The sequence below is a fragment of the Dermacentor albipictus genome, chromosome 4, assembly GCF_038994185.2.
Source record: "Dermacentor albipictus isolate Rhodes 1998 colony chromosome 4, USDA_Dalb.pri_finalv2, whole genome shotgun sequence".
Taxonomy (NCBI): domain Eukaryota; kingdom Metazoa; phylum Arthropoda; class Arachnida; order Ixodida; family Ixodidae; genus Dermacentor; species Dermacentor albipictus.
This window is the reverse complement of record NC_091824.1, coordinates 176,957,787-176,984,545: the sequence shown is the minus strand read 5'-3', so window position 1 is coordinate 176,984,545 and position 26,759 is coordinate 176,957,787. Positions and strand designations below refer to the sequence as shown.

Genomic DNA, 26,759 nt, shown 5'->3' with positions numbered 1-26,759 from the left:
GTTTTCATGGAAGGAAGCGCACGGAAGACAGATGACGATTATTGTTGTGTGGCAAATATACACGCCAAAGGGTGTACATTTGTTTAAGAGCGTACCGCCGCATTTCAATTGGGGCGAAATGCAAAATGCTCGTGTATGCTTAGATTGACGTGCACGTTGAAGAATACCAGGTGGTTCAAATTAATCATGAGTCCTCCACTAAGGCGTGTCTAATAATCGTATGGTTATTTAAATTTGGCATTTAAAATACTGGAATTTAATTTGTTTTCGTTAAAAAAGCTTTCTTTATATATACCGAATGTTCAAAACTAAGCATTATGGTTTTCTTAAAATTAGGCACTGGCAGGCACGCGAAAAGCGCCTGTGCAAATAAGTTATGTGGCCAGGGGGACACAAAGTGAGATGATAATAATCCCTGTCAGCAGCCGAATTAGCTAAAATTGAATAATTGACTTTTTATTGACTACAGTAAGTTTGTATGTTTCTATTCAAAAGTTAGCGGCAGTCGTGTTTCTACACAGTATCAGTTGGAAGGATTCTTCTAGCATGTCTGTACTCCGAGATATCCGACTCGGAATTTTAATTGTCGTTCGCATGATTACGCATGCAAGAGAGAGGATAGGCGCAAGACTCCTTGCTGATGTGACGCGGCTGTTGCGTGCGCGTTTAGTCGGACAACTTAGTTTAGTTTAGTCTGGCGGAGGCATAGACATAACTGTTCTCCTTCCCCTCTCCAATACATATACATATATATTTCCTCGAGCGGCTGGTCGCGTCGCAATTTCGCCTGTATTCGCGGGCTTCTAACAGAAAGCTGTATCGGGAGTTTTTCATGTTGCTCTACAATTTTCTCATTAACACTTTTCATCTAATTATAATATTTGAGAAGCTGATTAGTTAATTAAGACTAGCTATGTAATTAGGCATAATAAAAAAACAATTTGAGTGTCTACCAAGGGACGGCAAACAACATAACATCGGTTCTGTACAGCTACGTGGCATTTGCATATTTTTAAGCTCTGGCTAGAGTTAGCTGGAACACCCTGTATATACCGGGGCACCCTGTATACCACGAAAAAGTGATTGCCTTCGCATAGCTGATCTTCCGTTGCTCAATTCGCGCGAAAATGCCCATTGCACGAACTCATTTTGTCGCAATATATTCAATATGTGGCCGCCAGTTGAGAGATTCGTTATAAAGAATTCCAAGGTACTTGAGTTACTCTACTTGTGGAATATCTTCTAGATGATAGTTCTGCGATATTTGTACGGGGTATTTAACGGGAAAAACAAGAATAGTACACTTATTAGCAAGCAGGTATAAATGTCAGCTAATCAGCGAGCCCTCCAGTTACCTTAGAAAGAAATGCAAAATTTAGTAAGGGAAGTAAATGTCACTATATCCATAGCAAACGCACAAAAAACGCAATTTGGTCAACATAAGCGTAGGTGCTAGCACCTGGGTGAACTCAATAAAATATTAAACAACACCGGTGAAAGCAGCAACCCTGAGGAACAACTCTTGTTGGCTGCTCTTTGCGAGAAGGAAAACTCTGTCTTGAAAAATCATTCACCCATGCCAAAATATAACTTGAAAAGCCGTGGCGCTCATACGGGTTTATTTAAATTGTGTGTTCAATACTGTCATATCCCTTACATATATCTAAGGTAACTAAAGCCGCGTACTGTTTTTTGTGCCGGGCGACGTTAATGCGACTTTCAAGGTCCACATGCGCGTGTAATATTGGCTGACCAGATCTAAATCCAATTTGACAGTGACTCAACAACAGATTTTGATTAAAAACCTCCGTTATATGCCCATGAAGCACCCTTTCAATAAGTTTCACATATTTGATGTAAACGCAATTGGTCTTATGTTAGCGATTGTATACCCTGCCCCTTGCTTTTTAAGTAACGGAATACTTTTTGGCGAACTTCCATTCATGTGATATTCATGCATTACTAATAGAGTAGTTTAACAACTTCAAAAGCTCATTCGCAGCTTCTTGGAGCAATACCTTCAATACTGCATTTCTTATTCCGTACGGGCCAGATTCTGTAGTTGGCAACCACAACATGACCTGTGCTGCTTCCGAAGAGGATACCCCCTCGATAGTCCTAAAATGCCGGAGTAAAAACACAAGTTTGAAGGAGCGATGTCAGCCGGTTTTCTAGTCCTTTAGCCAATAGTTCTAAGGAATCCTGCATGTCATGTGAGGTATAGACGACTGACTCTACATTAGCGGTCATTGGGAGTCTCTTTCTAAAACAACGATAATTAAATAAATCATGTATGCTTCTCGATTTAGAAAGATAATTGAAATGTTTTTTATCGTACTCATCTTTTGCGCGCGTAACAGTGCGTTTGAAGGTTGCCGAAATAAATTGATAATCCTTGCAATTTTGTGGGCTGTGATTATATCTAGAGGTTTTTTCCAAGCAGCTTTCCTTCTTCGATTATCCCGTGTGCACTCAGCACTCCACCAAGGGCTCGATGAGTAACGGTTAGCTGACTGAGTTACGAACTCAGACTTTTCTCTGGACATCGAAGGCGCTGAACAAATGTTCAACCCAATTTCTTCGCTATCAGCAAGTGACGCAATGGTTGAGCGCAAGCATTGTTTAAACTATTTGCAATCAGCAAATATTATGCCGTGTCTTTCAGCTGATGTTAATGGGCATGCAACTTCAAAGGACACCGGAAGATGATCACTGTTTTTACAGAAATCAATTGTAGCCCAAGATGTCAAAGCAACACTTATGCTAGAAAAAGTCAAACCTGACATTGAGCAAGACTGCCCGCGAACAAATGTAGGTTCCCTCACGTTTAGGCAGGAAATATATCTGTGGTCCAATCCCATAGACGCATACCCCATGACACGTGGTGCGAGTCCCCAGTAAGGACTTTTTCAGCTAGCGAACGCACTGTCCAGTGGGTGTGTGCTGTGAACGTCCGTAGGGAAACATGCGTTTATAACGGAAAATGAACGGTAGCCTGGGATGTCGAGGTTCGCTGCCAAAATTTCACATTCTTGGGACTGAAGACATGTTTCTGCCTTGCGACAAAATTTAGATGTCAACAAAATCATTCAACCACCTCCAATTGAAAGGCGATCTAAAAGAAAAGGTCGAACATCCTTAAAATGAAACATTTTTTCATTAGTAAGCCAGGTTTCTTGCAAGATTGTGACGTTAGGATTAAGCTGCGTTGTTAAACAATTAAGTCTGTTGAAGCAGAAGCCAAGGAACGACAGTTCAACTGTAGCACTTTTAAATAAGCTATGGTAATGATTCCACGAACGAATACGACTCACACGTTTTCACTTCTGTAAAGAAGATTGCTTGCACCTGCAAATGTTCACTCCATGAAACACCGTAATGAGTCGATAGCTCGCTGCGCATTATATTTCGCCAGTAATCGCGTCACTGGTTTGTGCGTTACGGACGAAACTGTAAGTTATTTTCATTACGTCTTCTTCAATCATTTCCTTGCACCCTTCATTTAATTAAAAGTCTTTCTGCATAGTGTCTTGTGACCTCTTTCAGTTAGTCGCGATCAAGTTTTCTTTTTTTCCGATTAGAATCAACATTTTCTTCTCCGCATGTAGCTCTTGTCTCATGGGCAAAGCGTCTTCTAATGTTACACTCCCGAACTTGACCATAAAATCCATACCGTTTCTTGCTGTTCGAAGGCTGTCACTTGTAAGTCTACAATCTCTTCTCACGCTTGACATTCATGTCAGCACGATCATTTTTAGCCACTTAGCATTTTATATTTGCTCAAAATTTCGCGCGTGGATAAATTGCTCAGTATTCTAAGTTAGTCAAGAATGGAGAACAAAGGAAGGCTTGCGTCAAGCTTGGCGCTTCAGTGGAAAGCTTGTTTCCAAGACGAATTTAATATATTCGCTCAGGCGTGACACGTGAAAGAAGTCCATAAACGAGACAGCCGATTGGTAAACTCTCAAAAATCAATTACTTTCTCATTTCGCCACGTAAGAACCACCATCACTACTCTGTACGACGAAAGTGGATGCCCTGCGGCAGCGGAATTCATCCTACGGCGAAAATGTTGACAATTGCATCTCTCCATCTTGTCGTCCTGGACTGTGCTTTCCTTCATTTGGCTGTGACTCTAAGAGACCACTGGTGATCTGTTCTAGGCATTGCATAACCTGATCAACTCTGAATATTCATACCAACCTCGACTATTGCACATATGAGTTACCCGCGTGTGATCGTGATGACGATTTATATTGGCGTCCCCTTTGAAACGTGGCGACGACAAATATAGTCACCTTGCCTGCTTGACCTAATCAGCTATTAGGTGGTTTTTTTTTTATAGCTTCGCATTTTGTCTATCTCTGCTTGAGCTTCTTTCTATTCTTTAAAACATTTACATCTATATCGTCTATGCCGGTAACGACTCCGGTGCTATCAATACATGTCCTGCTTTTTTTTCTCACCAGTACACTCTAAACGTCTGTTGCTTATCTCGATTGCTGACCCGTTAATGCTTCCGTAGGCTTTGAATCCCAGTGCTTCTGGAAGGTGGACGCTCTGTACGGGTCTCGCCTGGGCGAAAATTTTGGCATTCGTTTACGATGTGCTGAGTCATTGCGACATGTTGCTGCAGCATATACATGCCTGATCCTGTCGCGAATATTTGTTGCGGTATGTTTTTTGTCCTCAGGCAGGCCAGTTCGGTGCCTCACACGGCAAGGCACTGTGTTTATCGCACGTATCTCGAGCTCGCTAATCCGTGCCGCCGCCTGGTGCGCAGGCCACCTGAACCGGAGCAACTGCAACGACCTGTGGGTGCACCACAAGGTGCGCACTTCTGGCACCTACCAGATCGACGTGGACGGCGACGGTCCCCTGAGGCCCATCTGGGTAGATTGCGAGATGGGAGACGGCCGCGAGCTGTTCCAGGTGCTCACCGTCGTGCACCACGACCTCGAGGAGACGCTGCAGGTGCGCGGCAAGGAGCCGCCGGGCTCTTACTCGCGAAACGTCACTTACGGGGACGCGACCGAGCGACACTTGACGACACTCATCGACAGCATGTTCTCCTGCCAGCAGCTCGTCCGCTGGGACTGCAAGGGCGCCATGTTCGGATTCTGGTACCCGCCCGGACTCGACAGCTGGTGCGCTCTCTTCTCACTCACGCTTGGGCGCCGTAGCTGCCGGCGCTTCCACGCGAGATGCCTTGACAGCGGCTCGCACTGGGCGCAGGTGGGTTGGCCGGGACTGGCGGGACCAGTTCTACTGGGGCGGCGCCGAGACGGACAGCCGCAGCTGCGGCTGCCACCCGCACTGCCTGCGCACGCGGCGCAACTCGACGTGCAACTGTGACGCCAACGTCAAGCAGGTGTGGCTGGAGGACGCGGGCCTCCTGCTGGACGCCCGGCGGCTGCCCGTGCTGCAGCTGCGCTTCGGCGACACCGGCGAGGCCAACGAGGCCGGCAAGCACACGCTCGGGCCGCTCGTCTGCCGAGCCACGGGTCACGTCGGTGAGTGCACCGCCTGACAACCTCTCGTCGCTCCGCCCTCGCTACCCTTGCTTCGGCGTACGCCCATACTGGCCTCCACGAACGTTCGTCATGCGCGCTTGCAATTGCCCTCAACGTACAGGTGTGTGTGTGAGAGAGAGAGAATGCTTAGAAAGGCAGGGTGGTTAACCAGAGGTAGTTTCGGTTGCCTACCCTTCACTGGCGGAAGGGTTAAGGGGGATAAAAGAGAAAGAGAGTGGAAGGGGGCGATGGAGAGAAAGAGAGACAAGCACGAACAAACCGCGTACAATGTAGAGCGGTAGGAGACGGCGTTCTTAAAGTCTATCGTGAAGCCCCGTGGACCGCAGGAACTTAATAACGCGAGTAAGACCTTCAGCGCGGATGCTCTTTGGGAGCACTGACGTAAAGCGTTGAGTTCTGGTAGTGGACGATTGTCCAGCTGGTCCATCATCATCATCATCATCATCATCATCATCATCATCATCATCATCATCATCATCATCAGCCTGGTTACGCCCACTGCAGGGCAAAGGCCTCTCCCATATTTCTCCAACAACCCCGGTCATGTACTAATTGTGGCCACGCCGTCCCTGCAAACTTCTTAATCTCATCCGCCCACCTAACTTTCTGCCGTCCCCTGCTACGCTTCCCTTCCCTTGGGATCCAGTCCGTAACCCTTAATGACCATCGGTTATCTTTCCTCCTCATTACATGTCCTGCCCATGCCCATTTCTTTTTCTTGATTTCAACTAAGATGTCATTAACTCGCGTTTGTTCCCTGACCCAATCTGCTCTTTTCTTATCCCTTAACGTTACACCTCTCATTCTTCTTTCCATAGCTCGTTGCGTCGTCCTCAATTTGAGTAGAACTCTTTTCGTAAGCCTCCAGGTTTCTGCCCCGTACGTGAGTACTGGTAAGACACAGCTGTTATATACTTGTCCAACTGGTCCAGTACTCTTCAAATCACTTGTCTCTGGGCTCTATATCGCGGGCAGACACAGATAATATGTGCGAGCGTCTCATCGCTGTTGCATGTGTCGCACTTGGGGCTGTTGGCCATTCTAATAAGGAAAGCGTATGAGTTCGTAAATGTAATGCCTAGCCGCAGACGGTACAGCATGGCCTGTTCACGTCCTGGTAACCCAGGCGGTAGGTGCATCCGTATGTCCGGAGAGAACGAACTGTATCTAGGAACCTGTGCCCAAACATCACAGTTTAGGTTCCAGCGTACCTCTCGGTACAGCTGAGTGCGGAGACGTTTCAGAACGTCTAGTACACGCGCTGCGTAACCCATGACCTGTACGCGTAATTAACTGTCACGTGTTCTGCGTAGAACTTGAAATCATGCAGAAACACCGACGTCGGTTCGCGCAGTTAAAACACAGAGGTGCCACGTCGTGTGAGTGGATTCCGTTGAACCAGGTGTTGTTGTTTCGAATACTCGTGCTGTTTTGCATTTGTACATTCCGCTTCGTATACTCTGGAGTTAAACCTCCACTTGTGAACTGAAAAATGAGCCCTTAATAACGCGAGTCGTCTCAAGCGATTTCATGATAAGACGAAATGCTTCTGGGTACATCTCAAATCTGTCCTCTGCTATCCAGTCCAATAGCGACGATGTTGGCAATTATACATTTTCTTTTCTGTGCCTTTATGCGTGACGTCGGGGCTATATCGCCTTTGTGGCCTCCGTGAGTCTTTCCCTTGCCCATCGCGCGGTTCGAAACGCGCACCCGCATCACGCAGTAACCGAGTTCTGACACCCGTTTGTGGGCGCACCTCGTCCATCTCGGAGCGGCACAAACGCAGGCGCTCGGAAATGCGCTTTTCTCGCTCGCTTCAACCGTTCAGACCACTGATCTTCGCGCGCCGAGTCTGCCCGCCTGCCTGTGTTTACGCACGACCAGATATGAATCACCAGAGCAGCTACCACGTGCGCCGAATGCACCACGCCGGAATTGAACGAATCTTAGCCTGGCTGTTCGCCTTGTCTCACTCGTGAGCTGTTCCACGCGCTCTGGGAGTAGACGCGCTGGCGTTTGCCCGTCATGAGCGGCGAGCAGCTCGAACCTTGGCGCTGTACGGATGGCGTTATTCCCAAGCGGGTCGTGAGCAAAGAGCCGCCGTTTCCTCGAGGTAACTCTCGGCGCACAGGCGCTCTCTCTTGTTCGGGCGCGGGGAGTTTAGTATAGGGTGTATAGCGTAAATAAGGCATACTGGCCTGTACGTCAAAGAGGGTGACGAGCAGAAGAAGCGACGCTGCGACGCGCGCTGAGACCGCGAGAGCAGCATTAAATCAGTAAATATGGATCAGGAAAATAGATCAGTATCGGAGCGGCTAAATCCGCTTACGTTCAGCGATAAAGCGTCTATAGCCGACGAAGCGACATCAAAAAGTCGCTGCTCCTTTTTCCAAACGCTGCTGTGCGCGGTGTTCACATTGTGAGACGGCTGGCCCTATATCCAAAATCGTGATGCAGTACAGCGGCGCTTCCGCTGGCGCGCCAAAGTCCGTTTCGTCAATGTATGTCGCGCCATGCTGGTCGTCGCCATTGTCGGGCACCCGGCCACAGTGGAACACCTCGAAGAGGCAGACGCGGAGCGGGTATACGCCGTGGTAACGCGAGATGAGGTAACTGGGGGGGCTAAGCAGTATACCGCCGCACGCACACGCACGCACGCAGGCACAAAAGAAAACACGCTCAGGCGTCGCCCACTTGACGAAAGCGTATACCTTCGTCGTCTTGTTGTCCGCTCACAGCACGTCCGATCGCCAACCTGCAGCTGAACGGCATTAGCCCCAGGGCTATTTTCCATCTGTTTCTGATTGCACAGTGTAGTAATCGTAGCGGGGACACCATAATTATTTTGTTAAGAGAGAGGGGAGGGTCTGCTGATTTGTTCGCGAGAACATAAACCCGTGTGCGACGCAAAGAGAAGGGAAATGGGAGTAATTCGATAAACACAGCGAGAAGCGCCACTGGGCTGAGGCGGTTTTAAAGAAGGCAGACACCGCGCCCGCGTTGCGTGTATACTTCTGGTGCATTTCCGCTCCGTTCTCACTAAAAAAGCAGGCTTGATGGGAAAACGCATTATTGTTACGATTGGCCGCACACAGGCATTTCTTGCACAGATTCACCTTGCAGAATGTACGTGCCGTATTTAACGATTTTTGCAGCGTGCATTATTAAAGCTTGCGTGCGCACTGGTATCGCATTTGCAGTGCATGCCAACGAGGATCAGGCGCGCGTAATCTGTACTCGCCTCAGCCTCGATGACTTCACGACACGCGCCTCGAGCAGCGTGCGACGTCCTCCGTGGCGGCTTCTGTGTCGCTTCGAGCATTCATGCGGTAAAAACCTGAATGGGGTTAAAGGGACGCTAAAGCGAAACAATAAATCAGTTTAGAGTAATGAAGCATTGTTTGAGAACCCTGCAGGCGGTCATTTCAAAAAAATAATAGTTCGATTATTAGATGAGAAAATGAAGGTACAAGTATCAGCATTTGAATTTCGCGCCGAAACCCCAGCGCCGGTACGTCAGCGTGACGTCAGGGATTCCAAAGTATGTTTGATTCACGCGCTCGTCTGATTCCAAAGCGCTCGTCCGTGTCTCTTCTTCTTGTGTCGTCTGTTTGGCGCTATAGTACTTCAGGAATATGCACCAACTAGCCCAACAAAAAGTTCTGCTGGAATATGTTTTCGCATTTGGACCGCGTTGGCTGAATAAAGGTTCCAGAAACTTGCCATGTTTATTATTTGGTTCCTTTATAACACAATGTAGTCAATCTGTACCGCTATATATAATTAGTAGGCCCTAGAAGATGCCATCATAGATGCCATCAAAATCCACGACGTCGCAGCCCCCAGTTGCGGGGAACTTAAGTGCGTCGCCCCCCTATTTCGTTCTTGCGCTTTTTCTGGCTTACCAAACGTCTTATCGTTGTAACAGTGGTGTTTTTGGTGTTGTAGAACGGTAATTTACTGAGGCAGAAGAAATCATTTTTCACTTTAGTGTCCCTTTAAGCAACTTTAGTTCACATGCAACTGTGTTTCACATGTGCCTTTGCGTTCTTTCTTTCTCTCGCTGTCTTTCTCTTGTCGTTCATTCTGTGCATACACGTGGAGAAATACGATGAGTCCTACATTCTTTCAGAAGACAGATCAAATATTGTTGTGCTTCTTGCGTTCCACCAGACTCAGTGAAAGCCTTTACTTCCTGTCCCCCCCCCCTTATTTTTTAGTGGCATCTTCCCTTCTTTCTGACCCCATTTTTCCTATCCCACATGCAGGGTCACAAACAAGAGACCCGATTCTTGTTAACCTCCCGGCCTTTCCTCTCTCTCTCTGTCTCCCCGTGCCAAGTTTTTAGCTCTCGGCTAACCTGTCTAAATTATCAGTAACCCTTCTCTTACTCAAGAGTTGGCGTAGGTCTGCAGAGCCAAATTAGCTGTGCGAAGTCAAATCATTTGCATGTACGCGAATACATACATATATATATATATATATGTATATATTAGTAGATATATTTGCCCGCTCTTTAGTCAGGTGAGACGCAGGTGAGGTCAGCGGAAGAGAGGTAGGACGCACTGATAAAAAAAAAAAACCGACGCAGTGGACGTATTGCGCGGTTTGCGCGTTAGAAGTGTCCACGAAGTGTCCACGAGCTTCGCGACTCCCGGCAGACGTGTTCCGCGGCAGCTTCGTGGCGCCGGTGACGATCACGAGCTCGGGCTACCCGTCCTCGTACCCGCCGCCCTTCCACCGCTACCTGTGGAGCGTGTCAGTGGAGCCCGGCGACGTGATGGAGCTGGTGTTCCTCGAGTACGACGTGCTGCACTGGGGCGCCTACGCGGCCGTGCCGGGCTGCCGCGCCGCGGTGCGCGCGTCGGCGTGGCGCCACTCGGACGGCGCCCGGTTCGCCATCGAGCGCCAGGGCGACGCGCCGCCCTACCTGGTCACCGACGGCTCGCGCACGCTCGTCAACCTCACGCTCACCACCTGCAACCAGGTCCTCAAGAAGCAGCTCACCAAGCGGGGCTTCATGGCCGAATTCAGGAGGGCCGGTACGTGCGCCTGCAGCCACTGTCGCCGTGTCGTCCCGAGAGTGCGTGAAAAAACACAAAATATATCCCGAAAATTGTTATACAGTGACGACGTTATCGTTTACGGGGCCCCAGAGCTTCGTGCGCGCTTCTATTCGCATCTTGATGTGTTCCTGTTGAGTGATAAAGCGCTTCTTTTTACTCGGCTCACCTCGCTCGCCGCCGCACGTTCAACAAGTTGCCATTTACTTTGGTAATGCGTATACTGCACGCAGAGCTCTTGGAGCCCTGAACGTATGAGGTACCGTGAAAGCAGAATTATTGTAAACTGCCGAGCATGCGTTCTCGAGCGCGCAAAAGACAAATCTGGCCAAGCTTCACAACTTTCGCTCTAACACAGCTGTAATACCCAGCCGCGACAATTCTTCGCCCTCTTTCGCGAAGAGGAGTAAACAACGCTTCGAAAACGAAGCGTAGGTGCCAGCGCAGAAGGCCCCTTTTTGCACAAGACGAAACACTTTGAGCCGCCTAGATTATGCAGGGAAGACGTGCCCCACACGAGAGAACCCCCATTACGATGCCGAAATTGAAAGCAGTCGCGAGTGACTACAGCGCCGCTGTACACATTTCAAGAGCAACCACCACTCCGGGCGTGCTGCTCCACTGCCGGTGGTAGTCAAGGGGCAGCTGGCTCCAGCAACCTTGCTAAAGTCTGCGTAGGTACTTGTGAATATGCATAGCGGCGTAAATGGCTAGATAACTGCATCTTTAAAAGATGCCTGGATGCTTCGAGAATGACGCTAAATCCGTAAACAGGCCCGAAAACCGCTACATCTGGTTATGAATCCCTAGAGTTGGCATCACGGCGACCAAACGAAACGAACAAGCGCCAAAAGGCGGAGCAACTTGAACGCAGAGGAACCGCGCCGCACTCTCACCTAGACAGATATCTACTGAGCAATCTGTTCTTATTTTCAGCGTAGATCTGTGCAGGACTGTATGCGGATAAAGTGCAACAAACATATTACATAAATGTGATACAGACTCTTAGACGCAATTTACGTAGCTTTTAGTTTGTGAAACGTCTTTGCCATTGAACGTTCACCTTTGCTGATGGCATGTTCGCAATCTCGATACTCCGGCTTTTGCTCTTAACAACCGCTATAGCTTACGAAGCATTTTGCGGGCAACCGGGCACTGGGCCAGTACTTGCAAGGCATTCCTTACAAGCATTCTGAGAGAAAGGCGCCGGTCAAAAGTGATGACGCCCACTGTATTAGCACGTGTCCATGAGACGCGGTTGCGCGATAAGCTTAGTGAATTCGACTCCCGGTTTATAAAATTTCAGTTTGATGTGGTTGGCACCACAGTGTCGATTAGCGGCAGAAGTACAGGCGCACGGCATGCTTCACAGCGTCAGCTGTTGCAGAACTTGCAGTGAATTGTCTCTTCCGTCAGTGTGCGGCGCGTTGGAGCCACACACGCAGCGTCAGCCTATTCGTGCTGACTCAGTCCTGCCTTTAACCTCGCATGCCTCTCATTTATCCTGATTTCTGCTTCTCCCTCGTTCCCTCTCGTTAGGGTGATATTGCAGGAGAGCGGAGTTCGTGTGCGTGCTGGTTGTGAAAAGATCTAACAGTGAATGGTGAAAATGCTAAATTCTATAGTTACCTAAATTTCTATGAACCTTGGTAGGGAAGTGAGGAGGCGAGGCAGTGCAAACCCTCAAGTGATGGTCTTTTCAAAGTCTCGAATGATCTTCTTCTAACTTTCGCTGACTTGAGTGGTATATTCGAGGACTCGAGTATCAGCACGCAACAGTCTACAGGATTTTTTTGCAGGCAGCACTCTCCTTGATGTGTGTAAGTGTAGATTTTTGTTAACTCTATGTGCATTGCGTATTTAACGCCACGACTACTTAAAAGTGATGTTCGTGTCGTATACGTACCGTGTGTGTGTTTCTTATTGTACAGTGTACATTAACCCTTGACGCGGGTGGGTCGCTTGTCCCGGTTTAGTTTATTTTTCTATTGTTTACGTTCTTTTTGTGTAGACTTAGTATGTTTGTATGCTTGGGGCATATGTATGCCTATTTATCAACTGTGTACAGGTATAGATGGTTCCACTGCAGCCTATTCTCCCATCAGTGTGCAATTGTTAAGAGTAAAAGCAAGCAAATGCACTTAGAAATCCTCCGTTCTCAGCCGAGGCTCTTCTCAGTGCGTGTTTACTAAGAGCGTGTATAGATGTGCTAAGGTTTCTTCTTCTTGTGTATACATTTTTTTTTTCTTGCTGGGCAGTGCTTTTTCAGCCACAGCGCACTTCTCTGCCCGGTCCGGATCCTTCGGAGCGCGGCCCGCTAATCCGGCTTTGTCTTTCTAGTGGTCGGCCTTGTTTGTGTCTCGCACCGCCGGCCTCCGAATGGCCCGCGGAGCGACAGCGAAGAAGATGATTGAACTACATCGCGCTCGTTGGATACCAAACAGGTTAACGTGAGCGGAAGCCCGGTAAGCCAGAAGGAACGCTTAGCGAGAAGACGCCAATAAAGTTGGCACACGCCAGTGCCTGAGCCGATTTATTGCTTCCTTTAGGAGCGATTTCCATTATGCCCACCGTAAGATGGTCACGCCGCGTTCTTGATCAAAATGCATGATCGAAATTCATTCGTACCATTGCGAAGTCGGAGCAACGCGAAGTGCTGAAAAAAAAATTGGCTCAGTATGCTGAAATCATGAAAAATTTCCAATGCTGCGAGCCACCCTCTTTTGTAGTGAATGTAACTTCCGTATGTTAATGAGCGATGTAGTTCGGCATGCTAAAACCAATAACTAACACTGGAAGAAACAAGTGCGCTATCATTTTCAAGTTCTGCCACGATGCGCACAGTAGTAACATGGGTGAAATGCCTGCTTTTGCGGCACTTTATCTTTGACCTTTGCGATTTGCTCTTCCCACAAAAAGTGCTGTAAGTATTTGAAAGTTTGGCGCCGACCATAAGAGCCATAAATAAAGATACGTTAGGGCTGCCACACGGGAGGATTGTGAACGAGGCTGAGCTGAAAAGTCTTTCTTATTTTCGATTTTCAAGTATTTGCAATCTCTCCTCCCGACCAGACGGGTTTCTGTCAAACTCGGACTTTCACAATACGTGCTGTGGAAAATCACCCCGGGCGGTTCACGGCGGCAGCCGCAGTGTGCATCGGCTCGAAGCTGCCTTCGGGGGCGGCGAAAAGCTACCACGGTTGCCTGAACAGCGCTTTCTCAGTATTGATAGCGAGCCCACTATTATCCATCTATAAATGCTTCATTGTAACGCACATTTTGTTTTGTAACTTCCTCTAAGACATTTTCAAAAATTAATAGAGTGTATTTCACAGAAGCAGCAGCTCTCATTGCATCCTTGACAGCAAAGTTTTGCTTCGTTGTTGCGGCGTTCCCAACTCAATTACTACTTTTTATTGACCTCTATTCTTTATTGGGACACTAAATGATTTTCCACGGAGAGCGGCAGAAAGAGGATCTGGGAAGCAGAGATTCTCGTTTCTCGTGCAGCAGATATACAAAAGTGAAAGGAACGATTGAGAGAAATGGAGAACGGACAATAGGTGTTGTACGTTACGCACTGGTAAAATCACATAGATGCTGGTACATTGACCGCAAGAAATAACAACATCAACAGCGGAGATGCAAACCCAGCGCACGCTTAACGGCGAGATATAACAATCAATGTGCACGCACATTTTTGCACCATCAAAGTAATACGGTAGGTCTTCACTTGTTGCGTTAACGCGACCCTTTCTTTCTTTTTTCTAAATATATTGGAGATATTGGCGCTTTTAATTAGAGCCGACTACTCCGATTTACTGTAGAAATGCAGAAAAGAACACCCCGTCATATTAGACTAAACTTTAAAGCCTTATACATACGTGAAACACTTAGTCTTAACGTCAAGTTGCATTGAAAAAAAAAAGGACACAGAAACACAAAGTTCAGTCACACAACTACACTAAAGCCAGGGCGCATAAAAAAAACATGCAAAAAGTTTCACCCGGAGGCACACGCGAATCGTGTCGCTCATGAACCACGAGCTGAAATCTGTCCCATCGTGTGTGCCGCAATAGTCCTGCGTTATAAGCTGTCTAGATGTTCACGTGTGCTTGCCCACCTGATCGTCCACTGCAACATTCCCGGGGCTGTTGCAGGGGCCAGGTGCTCCTCTTTTTTTTTTTCAAGTAAATTACCATTGAACGATCGTTTCAGAGTGTGCCGGGTGCGAAGCAGGGCTCGGCGTCAACGGCTCGCAGACGATCTGCAGTGCGCCGTGTGGCATCATCTCTTCGTACGGGTGCGTATACCTTCGGCGGGTTTTCATAGAGTTACTGCACGGCATATGCAGTAACTCTGGGTTTTCCGCGCGCCCCCTTCCGGGGTTGGGCGTCGGCCTGCACGCGCTCGCCGCCTTCCGCGCCGCCGATGCCGCTCGTCGTGCCAGCGCTGCCACGCCTGCGAAGGCGGTGATGTGACTTCGGTCTCGACACCTTTGCCTCAAGAGGTCGCGAAGTAGAAACACGTATCGAGCTGCGCTCAAAGTTTGCACTAGGGAGTATCGTAATCGCCTGGCGCTTTCTTTTCTCTCCCACGCAACCACGAACTGCCGCACGCCGAGATTCTTCCGGCGCGGGGACAATGGGATCGAGTAATCAGCTGTCCCCTATCTCGGTAATCAGTGACGGTCACCTCTGGCTGTGGGCAGCGTGCCCGATTTTCGAGGCCAAACAGCCCTGCACGCTCCGCGCTCTCGCTTCGTGTTTCCCACAGCGAGCCTCGAGGATCCTCCGGGCGGATGTCGCCAGGTGGCTGCACGTGTTTTCGCGCTCACTGAAATGCAGCCTCTCTGTGCCCATACAGGCCACGTATGCCATACCGATTGGCAGACGAGTGTTAAGGATACCATAAGGGACATTTCCCTTCGCTAAATGCGTATATTGCGCTTCCAGCGCAAAATCAAGCTGTGCGAGAAAATCGACTAAGTGAAGTCGTTTACTATGAGCTACCCAGTCTTCGGTTTCTGAAATAAGTTTTGTGCGTTTCGAAATCGTTTACTGGCTGCATATATATATATATATATATATATATATATATATATATATATATATATATATATATATATATATATATATATATATATATATATATATATATATATATATATCGGTATATGTCGGTATATCGCTATGGCACAGAAAACGCTTTTTTGGCAGGGGTACCACAATATAAGTACCTTGGCTTGTACATAACAAAGGATCTTTCCTGGTCAAAGCACCTTGACACAGTAATAGCAAATTGTCGCCGCAAGTTGTTTATTCTAAGACGCGTATTAAGATCCTCCACACCAACAGTACGTCTATTGGCATACAAAACACTAGTCCGCCCCGTTTTAGAATATGCTATACTTATATGGGACCCGTTCACTAAAAGCGATATTGGAAAGCTAGAAAGCTTACAGAAAAAAGCAGTTCGATTCATTTACAATACATATGGGCGTAGTTCTATTACTAACATTTTATCTCGGAGCGGCTTGCCTTCTATAAGTGACAGAAATCGTGCATGTCGTTTAAAGTTCTTTTTCCAAATAATAAATGGCCACTACAACATCGACACGTCTCGCATTATCACCTATCCAACAGGTTACGCTACCAGACAGCGACACTCACTAGCTGTAACTCCATTTAGAACACGTGTCAACTGCTTCAAGTATTCCTTTTTTCCGAGAACTATAGTAGATTGGAATAAGCTGGCCGATAAAACTGTAACACAGGACTCACTATCACTTTTTGAAACATATCTTTAACTTCTTTTTTTTTTTTGCACTTGCTGAGATTGTCAGTGATAGCAAGGTTTTTCTGTATGATTGGGAAAGATCACCGATGTAACCTTGAAGCGCTTGTTTTTTGCGCCTGTGTTTTTTTTGCGCCTGTGTTATTTTTGCGCCTGTGTTTTCTGCGCCTGTTTTCTGCGCTTGTGTGAAGCGCTTGTTTGAAGAATTTTTGAGTGCAATTCCCCATTGTTGTATTTATATTGTTTCGTGAACTTGTGTACCACGCTGCTAAGATCTTGTTTAAGATCGCAGTATTTATAAATAATAATAATAATAAATAAATATATACAGTTGTGGCCGTGAAAAAGGCACACTGGCCCCGTTGGTATAACACGAAAGGGTAAACACGACGTATGTACGTGAAAGCACGTTCTTTCTTACTGTCAAACGTTTCGGCTGGTGGGCCAGCCTTCGTCAGCGACATGTGACATGCATGTAGGTAACGAGACATTCTTCAGGCTACCTTTCAAACATAAAGAACTTGAGCGATGCTGCAAGGTAAACAGAACAAATATTTAATTTCAAGAGTTTCGACCCGTGGACCGACCTTCATCAGGGTTTACAAGAAAATGGCAGTTGGGCACCGATAGCAAAGACAGCAGACCGGGTGCCCGATCGTTCTAAGGTACATCAAACCGAATGGGACAGTTGCGACAGTGATTGACTTTTTCTTGTCGTTTTGGCAGATTTACAGCTGCGTTATTGGCAACGATGCGGAGCAAAAGGAAGGCGGAGTCCGATGTATGTAGGACGAGGAGGTCAGTGAAAAAAAAAAGGAGAAAGAAAGAAAGGAAAACATGAGGATGGAGGCATAGGTCGGGGAATGGACAGTAGCGGCAGCGAGGCACGGGGCTAACACTCCTAGGGTTCTAGTAGGAAAGATAAATAACTTTTATGTTTTTGGCGCACGAAAAGGGACAAGACAGAAGTACGACACGGACACGCCTGTCCCTCGTCCCTTTTTGTGCGCTAAAAACGTAAAAGTTATGGAATACCAACATGCCGAAACTTACGCTCTTTCAAGTTATGAATACCCAAGAAAGTGGATGCGACAATGGCGCCGCGGTAGCTCAATTGAGCATCGTATGCGTAATGCGGAGATCGTTCCCCACCTGCGGCAAGTTGTTTCTTCATCCACTTTCATTTACAATAATTTATTCATTTTTATTATTTCATTAATTAATTTCACTAATTCAGTCATTAGGCACTAGTAATTTCCCCTCCTTGGTGTCCATGTTTGATGGCTTTTTATGATGTGACTAATAAAAATCGGGCCCCTCGGTCAACCCCCTCTGGCATGGTGGAGTGGGATTAAAATTACGCATTGCATAAGGGCGCTGCAAGCCAGCTGCTCGCTGTACTACTCGGTGCCGCTGAATCACTTGTCGGCGGAATCACGCTATTCAGCGAACGCAGTGGCGGTTGGAAAAGCGCGTGCGAAGCGGATCGCACCTCCGGCGATGCGCAGCGCTGACGCCATCCGGGGACGCCGCAAGGAATAGCGAGGTTGATACCGCAGAGCAACGCCTATGAAACGAGGCGGCTTTCAGTCAGAGATGCTTCTTTAAGTGCCAGTGGCTGGTCTTATTGGCTGCAAAGCGTGGGAAGCTTGGTCGCTAAGGGGCCGAAAGTTAGTTCAACTCATACAACAGCAGAACATCTGGGCTATGCGCGAAAAGCAAGGGCTCATAAACTTCATAAGACGAGTTATGAATGCGCAGACAAAAAGCAGAAGCCGTAACTTGCCTTGCATTCATTACAAATGTAATTGAGGAGCACAACGCGAGAGCGATCCCACCATCGACCGGCGCAATCAACCGAGCGAAGCGCGCCCGCAGCGTGAGACGCGCCGCTTCGCAGCTACCCGTACCCGCTGGTGTCGTACGAGCCGAGCGGCCACTACCGGCACACGTGGCTTCTCCGGGTGTCGCCGGGGCGCGTGGTGCGGCTGCAGTTCAACGACTTCGATGTGGCCCCGAGTCCCGGCGCGCGGACGTGCAACACCGACTGGGGGCTCGTGTCCATCTACAGCGGCGACAACGTGAGCGACACTTGGAGCCTCGTGGGCAGCTACTGCAACCTCAACCGCCAGGGAGTGGTCTTCTCCGAGACGAACGTCATGAGCGTCGTCTTCCACGACCGCTTCCGCAAAATCGGAAACTCCAGAGGATTTCACGCAACCTACAAGGAGTTCCTACCCGCGCTGGTGCCAAAAACAGGTAAGCGGGGCACACTGCTGTAACACATCGGATTGCTATTCCAGTACACCGCAGTACAGCCGTCGTTCAGTGGCGTACCGAGTGGTCTTCGCCGAGCCACATGCATGTGCCAGTCATATTCCCCGCAGCAAACGTGTACGGAGCAGGGATAAAGCCGCTTTTCCTTTTCTCCGCCTATACGAACATAACTTGAGGGTCACAATCCAAAATTTGCGTTGCGAACTGTTCAGTGCACTCGTGAGCGTCAGTTCGCGGGTCTGAATTTCCAACAAATTGAGTTCCGATCTCGTGATGCGGCCATCCAGTTCACGGGTGCAAAGCCAGGCCGAGCACGCGTTGCGCGCGCCTCGATGGCATCGCCACGCGTGCGCCGCCCGCCAGGCGTGCTGAGCCCGCAAGCTTCTGCGCGCAGGCAACTCTTCTCGGCTGGTCAACGTGGCCCGGGGCAAGCCGGCGCAGCAGAACACCACCCACGAACACTACGAGGCTCAGCTGGCGGTGGACGGCAACGAGGAACCGTCCATCTCCGCCGGCTCCTGCGTCTCCACACAGTTTATCCAGGACCCCTGGTGGCAGGTGAACCTGCAGAAGGAGCACTTGGTGCACGCCGTCGAAATACACAACATCGTGGACGCGGGCCCGCCGGTAAGTGCGCCACGCGGCAGTCGGGTGTATAGTGCAGCACTCGGGAGTCGCCGCCGCGGAGTCAGCTCGCAGTGTTCCCGCCAGGCTGCATGGTGATCATTATTACGCATCGTCCATGAAGCGCGCTGCTGAGGACGGAGTGGGGCCGACCTTGCGCGTGCGCTTTGAAACGAATTTTATCGTGATTACAATTATACGGCCACTCCAGGCGCATTTCTGCCATGAGGTTCCGTATAAATTCCAAGGGCGATAACATCGTCGCCGTATGTGCGAGTGAAAGCGTGCGAGGCTGCGCCGACGATGGTGGCTCAGTCTCGCGCGCGCAGGGAAGGAAAGCGGGGAGCCACCGGGGAGAGGGCGGCGACTGCGTAGGGCGCGGCCGCGCACGGCTTAAAGCGAACTGCGATGGAGACAAAGTGCGCCGAGTGCTGATGGCTACGTGCGCATTGTGTTCTCACCGCTTAGTTCGTATTGAAGCGAGAGGCAGCACGAAGATCAATTCGCTCGCTGCTGCTGCAGCGTTTTGACAGCGAGTGCGCGTGTTCATCGAGTGAGATGTCTTCACCTTTGCTTGTGCGCGACTGACACCATCCTTGTTAATTTAGTTAGTGTGCAAATGTTTACAGGTTTATATGCCTCATAAAACTACCATTACTTCGCATAGTTGTCTACTAATTTGCTATGGCAATCGATGCTTCGCCTTTCGGGCGAAACTGTGACTTTTTTCTTTTACTTTTTTGTGTGTGTGCTTATCTTGGTGCTTTTTTCCTCACGTCTCGAGAATGGTATAAAAACAGACTCCTACCCTGTACATTTTGTTGCGATTTTCGCTGTCGGCATCGCCGTCGAAAATATTCTCTCGCTCCCCGCCCGCCATATGCTGTGGGTGCGAAGGCACGCGTGCAAAGGTGAGCAGGGAAAGATGGTGGCTTGATCAGCGCCGTCTTCCCACTCGAGCAGTGGAAAAGCTCGCGGTAACGGAGTGACTGCCCGCACTCTGTATGGGCTCCGCATTCCGAACCATCAACGAGCGGTTCCCCTGCCTTCTCACCACTGAAAATACCATAAAACGACGCAGCTCGGCGAGCGGCATCGATCGAGACCAATTTCTCCAAGATCTGGTGAGATACTCACATTTTATTGGCTTTTGGAGTTTCGGACCACCGAGGCCGCCGCGCTTCACCTCGCCAGCCTAGACGCGGCCGCGCGTTCTTTCCCACGCCAATATACTCCGCTCAGATGGAGACCGACGGCACCCGCTCCCCTGACGCAATGGACGCCGACGCTTCGTCCGGTAAGGCCGAGGAGGGCACCAACTGGTTTCTCGTGACTCGGAAAAAAGAAACGCTGAAGCTACTGCGAACCTGCCGCCTCCTCCGTCAGCCGAAGCACCCCGCAAGGCGAACACGCGACTGCCGCCACTGCCTGTCGACGACTACAAGATTGTGTTCAGCCCGAGAGACTGCGTGGCCTCTGTTGCCCGAGCCATCGGCATAGCAGCGGGGCTGGACGGCGCCGTGCTCAACGAACTCATCATTCGCATCCACCCTGAGCAAAATCTTGCGGTGCTCAGCACACCGGACGAGAACATAGCGGCACGGCTGCAGAAAGCTCGATTCATCTCCATGGGCCTCACTCAACACGCCGTACGTAGCCGCCCCAGATAACTCCTGCAAGGGTGTAGTCTCAGGCCTTGAGCCCAACACTACTACGATGACGCTGCTAGAAAACCTCCGCTGCTCAAAAGCCCCTGTCTTACACGCTCACATGATGGGACCTACGAATACGGCCCTGGTCACATTCTCCGGCACACACGTACCCCGCTACGTCCGTATGTACGGAGCAGAACTCCGCTGCCACGTATACCGACCGCGCCAACAGGTGTGCAGCTTGTGCTTGTCGATGGGCCATCGGGCGGACGTCTGTCCCACGCCTGACAAACCCCGTTGCCCGGCGTGCGGCATCTCAAACCCACCGAAGGAACATGAGTGCACACCTAAATGTACTCACTGCAACGGCGCTCATCCCGCTACTGACCCTCGCTGTCCATCGCGTCAACTGCCGCCACACAACAAATCGTGCGTGCCTCGTGAAAAAAAAAAAAACACAAGGACCAGCGCCCCCAGCCCGGATCAGCGCGAGGCCAGCCTGGGACGACGACTCAGCAAAGCGCTCAGCAAAATATGACCCAAGCGGCAACGACGCCGGGCAGCAGAACCCCTGGAGGACGCAGCCGCACTCGCGGATCATCCGGGGATCGCCGCCAAACTGACCGGAGTCGCTCCACGGGCCGGACTTCCAGCAGCGGCCGTTCGAGGGACCGTAACCATAAAGGAAATGAATCTGCCAAGATTTATTTCTGGGCAGCCCAGTTCCCGCCTCTCCCCTTCTCCGCATCTCCGCACTCCTTCCGTCACACAACACTCTAAGCCCCAACCCACACCGCAACCCATGATGACTGACAGTGAGCCGCGTCTTAATGACTTCGCACAAACCTCTCGCACCGACTACTGTACACAACAGGCACTGAACGAAATGGCCGTCTCTCTAAAGACAGAACTGGTTGCCATAATGCAGGCAGAAATGCAAAAAATGCAGGAGGTCATTATGGCTGAAGTCACAGCTCCACTTTTACAGCTAGTACAACAGGCCCTGCAACCTGGTGTCCAGCAGATAGTGGCCGATATTACACAACAAATAGCGGCTGCACTTGGCCAACCTTCGATCTCTCCACCTTCATCCAAACGCTCCCTGTACCCTTCACGTGAAACACAAAGATCACATCCCTACCTTCGTCCTGCCCGATTACCGTCACCGGACCGAAAACTCGCCTCACTTAGCCCGGAACACTCACTTCCCGGCACCTCCCAGGCCAATGAGCAGCCACCCGGACAGTCCCCGGGTATAAAACACACACAATAATACTTGACCATGGCGAGAAACCGTAAAGGGACACGCGCTACCCCCCTACTCCTAAGCGTGTGGCAATGGAATTGCAGGGGCTACCGCCGGATACGCGGACCCCTTACGCAATTCATTGCCACACATCCCCATCCCCCCGATGTAATAGCGTTGCAGGAATTATACTCCTACACTTCCCGGCTACAACACAATACACAGACACAATAAATAGCAACACACCACACCTCACAGCCACATTAGTTGTAGTGGATCCGATTCCGCCGCCGCCGCCGCCGCCGCCGTGAGAGTCTGCACAACGAGCGGATGTTTATGTTCGCGGCGCCGGCCTCCCCGGCGTGGAAGTCACGTACAATAAAGTTTCAGTTTCACCGCCGCTCGGCTGCTCGCCGGTCGCTCTCAAAGTTCGTTCTCTTCTCTCTGCGCGCGTCTGTCTATAGCGGACGCATTTCGCGCCCCTATAGCTTGGTGACCCGGACGTAGCAAGCTCACGCAATGGACGACGAAATGAACACTACAGTAGTCAGCAACGACGCCCCGGCTCCTCAGCCCCAATCAACAGTGCCAGGCGACATCCCTGCCCCCAGCGCTGCCATGGACGCCATTTCCAATGCCCAGCTGCGGCTGCCACCGTTTTGGCCGAAGAATCCCGCCGTGTGGTTCACGCAAGTAGAAGCCCTCTTCGATCTGCGGCGCATCACATCGCAACGTGTGATGTACCTGCATGTCGTCTCAGCACTTTCCTCCGAGGTAGCTGATGAGTTCGACGACGTCATGAGAGCCCCACATCCGGCCACGCCCTACGACCATTTCAAGGCCATAGTGCTCACACGCAAAACCGTGTCCGAGAGAAGCCGCTTGCAGCAACTCCTCAACGCGGAAGAACTCGGCGATCGCCGACCATCGCAGCTATTACATCGGATGCGACAGCTACTCGGCGACCGTACCCAAGACTCCGAGAGTCCACTGTTGCGCGAGCTGTTTCTGCAACGCTTGCCTCGAACACTTGTCGTGGTTTTGGCAGCTGCGGATGATATGCCTCTTGACAAACTGGCAGAGCTCGCGGACCGTGTGAACGACTACTCCGGCGCAAGCTCCGCGGTGTCCTCGACCACTGTCACATCAGACCTCGAGGTACGGCAATCTCGCCTCGAGGAGAAAATTGACAGGCTAATGGACACCATAACAGCGATGCAGATGGACACGCCTCGTCGCTCTCCACTGGCTAGGGGTGGCTCACGTTCGCGTTCCCGTTCCCGCCCAAGACACACTTCTGACGGATTCTGCTGGTACCACACCAGGTTCGGCGCCAGCGCTGCAAAATGTCGACAGCCTTGTCGCTGGCAGGGAAACATGGAAGCGAGTCACTAATGGCGGCGCGTGACTCAACCGCTACGGGAAGCCGCCTATTCTACATCACAGACAGGATCGCAGGCCATCGCTTTCTTGTGGACACTGGTGCAGAGGTAAGCGTCATTCCTGCCTCTCTCCAGGACCGACACCGTTGTCGGAGGACTGCGCCTTTGCAAGCTGTAAATACATCCTCAATCGCAACATATGGCCAACGCTCCCTCACCATTGACCTGGGCCTGCGTCGCATATTTCGGTGGATTTTCATCCTCGCCGACGTGCGCTTCGCCATACTAGGTGCGGACTTTCTTACCCATTTCGGTTTGAATGTGAATCTCCGCACCCGTCAACTTGTGGACTGTACGACCAGCCTCTCCGTGCAAGGTATCCTCGCACCGCTGTCCGCCTCTACGCAACCAGCTCCGCATTCGCCATCATCAGAATTTGCCTCTATCCTCAGTGAATTTCCTGAACTTAGCAAACCTACCAATTTGGAACTTCCAGTGCGGCACACTGTGACGCACCACATCGTCACCACGGGTCCTCCAGCGTTCTGCAAGCCACGACGTCTTGCTGGAGACCGCCTCGCCACAGCTCGCAGAGAATTTGATCACATGCTGCAGTTAGGCATAATCCGCCCATCGTCAAGCAGCTGGTCATCTGCGCTGCACATGGTGCCCAAGCGTGACCCCGGAGATTGGCGCCCTTGTGGAGACTATCGTGCATTGAATGCCCGCACTGCTCCCGACCGGTACCCGCTCCCGCACATTCACGACTTTGCTACCACTCTTGCTGGAACAACCATATTTAGCAAGATTGACCTAGTCAAAGCATACCATCAAATTCCTGTGGAACCAGCGGACATACCGAAGACTGCCATCACAACACCTTTTGGCCTATTCGAGTATGTCCGCATGCCTTTCGGGTTACGTAATGCAGGCCAAACTTTCCAACGCTTCATCAACGAAGTCATACGTGGTCTGCACTTCGTCATCGCCTATCTTGATGATCTGCTGGTGGCAAGTTCTTCACCAGAGCAGCACGCTGACCATCTGCGGTTGCTGTTTTCGCGACTGCAGGAACATGGCCTAACTATCAACACAGCCAAATGTGTCTTTGGTGTTGATAACGTCGAATTTCTTGGACACCTTGTCACACCTGAAGGAATCAAGCCATTGGACAGGAAGGTTCAAGCTCTGCGGGATTTTCCACGTCCAACGTCGCTTCGCAAGCTCCGCGAATTTCTCGGGCTTCTGAACTTCCATCGTCGGTTCCTGCCGAATATAGCGCGCATCATTCTACCTCTGACCGACATGCTGAAGGCTCCAAAGGCACCATCTGCGACCTTGGAGTGGACATCCGAAGCAGACGCCGCCTTCCAAGAAGCTAAGAATGCCCTGGCACAAGCCACCCTCCTAGTGCATCCCCTAACTGACGCGCCCATGCGGCTCATCACTGACGCCTCCTCCAGTGCCGTTGGTGCAGTTTTACAACAATTCCAGCAGAATCTGTGGTGCCCACTCGGTTTCTTTTCGCAGAAGATGAAGCCGGCAGAAACTCGATACAGCACTTTCGACCGCGAACTCCTCGCTGTCTACCTTGGCATTCGCCACTTTCGCCACCTTCTTGAAGGTACCGTGTTCCACGTACTGACGGATCATAAGCCACTGACATTCGCTTTCCGTGGAAACCACAGCACACACACCTCCCGGCAAATTCGGCACCTGCATTTTATTTCCGAATTCACGACCGACCTACGGTACATCGAAGGACCCGTTAATGCGGCTGCCGATGCCCTGTCACGTGTCGACGCGCTTTCCACTGCTGCTGTGGATTTCGACATCATCGCAGAGGCACAACATTCTGACAACGAGCTGCGTGACCTGCGTGCAGGGTCCACATCTCTCTCGTTTGCTGAGGTGCCACTGCCGTTCTCCTCCGGTACGATCGTCTGCGACATGTCAACAGGCTGTGCTCGTCCATTTGTACCTTCCTCGCACCGTCGTCAAGTTTTTGGCAAGCTACACGACTCGAGCCATCCTGGTGTTCGCGCCACTCAGCGCCTCATCACCTCCCGTTATGTGTGGCCCGGCATCAATGCAGATGTCCGCCGCTGGGCTCGAGAATGTCAACGCTGCCAACGTGCAAAAACGACCCGCCACACCAAGTCCCCGCTTCAACCCTTCCGTCCGCCCGACTCTCGCTTTGACCACGTCCACATCGACATTGTTGGTCCGCTGCCTTCATCGCGCGGTAAACGGTACATCCTCACCTGCGTTGACCGCTACACGTCTGGCCTGAAGCGTTTCCCGTACACGATATTACGGCGCCAACCGTGGCGTCCGTTTTCGTGGCCGGTTGGATATCTCGTTTCGGCTGCCCCAGCGTGGTAACAACCGACCGCGGACGACAGTTTGAAAGTGAGCTCTTCGGAGCGTTAACAAGCATCCTCGGTATCCGCCACATCCGCACAACTGCATACCATCCGTCAGCAAATGGAATGGTGGAAAGGCTTCACCGCCAGTTGAAAGCCGCCCTCATCGCCCGCGACGCTCGAACTTCATGGGTTGACGACCTGCCGCTAGTTCTACTAGGTATTCGGTCGGCCATAAAAGAGGACCTCGGGTGTACTGCTGCCGAAATGGTTTACGGGACGACACTACGTCTACCCAGCGAATTCTTCGCACCACCTGCAGTCCCCAACCTCTCGCCTCCTGCCTACGTTGAGCAACTTCGGTCGCTCTTTGAGCGCTTGCGACCTACATCACCTCGACAGCGCTCCACTTACGACGTTTTCGTAAGCAAAGACCTAGCTGCCTCAACTCACATTTTCGTGCGCCGCGAAGGCGTCCGACCCGCCCTCACTGCACCGTACGACGGCCCGTTCGAAGTGCTGCAGCGCGGAGAAAAGACTTTTACTGTTTCTGTGAACGGCCGTGACAACGTGATTTCAATTGACCGTGTGAAGCCCGCGTACATGGCAAACTTGTGCGTTTCTCTTGCACTCCCCACTCGTCCCCCGCCCGATTCTCCCCCATCCGTACCCTGCCCCGTGAGCAAGCACGTGTCCTGGGCATCAGCGCGACAGCAGCGACCTTTGTATCTACGGGGGGGAGCCCTGTAGTGGATCCGATTCCGCCGCCGCCGCCGCCGCCGCCGTGAGCGTCTGCACAACGAGCGGATGTTTATG

General features: G+C 50.7%; 1 protein-coding gene across 9 annotated transcripts in view; it reads left to right on the top strand.

Moving 5' to 3' along the window:
• LOC135908623 (uncharacterized) overlaps positions 1-26,759 on the top strand; it is a 269,964-nt gene that overhangs the window by 95,238 nt on the left and 147,967 nt on the right. For 7 of the 9 annotated variants that reach the window (XM_065440459.1, XM_065440457.1, XM_065440451.1 and 4 more), the window contains exons 3-8: positions 4,784-5,147; positions 5,236-5,513; positions 10,129-10,579; positions 14,819-14,903; positions 18,297-18,655; positions 19,068-19,300. In XM_065440459.1, the coding sequence (XP_065296531.1) occupies positions 4,784-5,147; positions 5,236-5,513; positions 10,129-10,579; positions 14,819-14,903; positions 18,297-18,655; positions 19,068-19,300 (1,770 nt within the window). The remainder of the gene's footprint in view (positions 1-4,783; positions 5,148-5,235; positions 5,514-10,128; positions 10,580-14,818; positions 14,904-18,296; positions 18,656-19,067; positions 19,301-26,759) is intronic. The other 2 variants (XM_065440452.1, XM_065440458.1) reach the window with 2 other exon arrangements.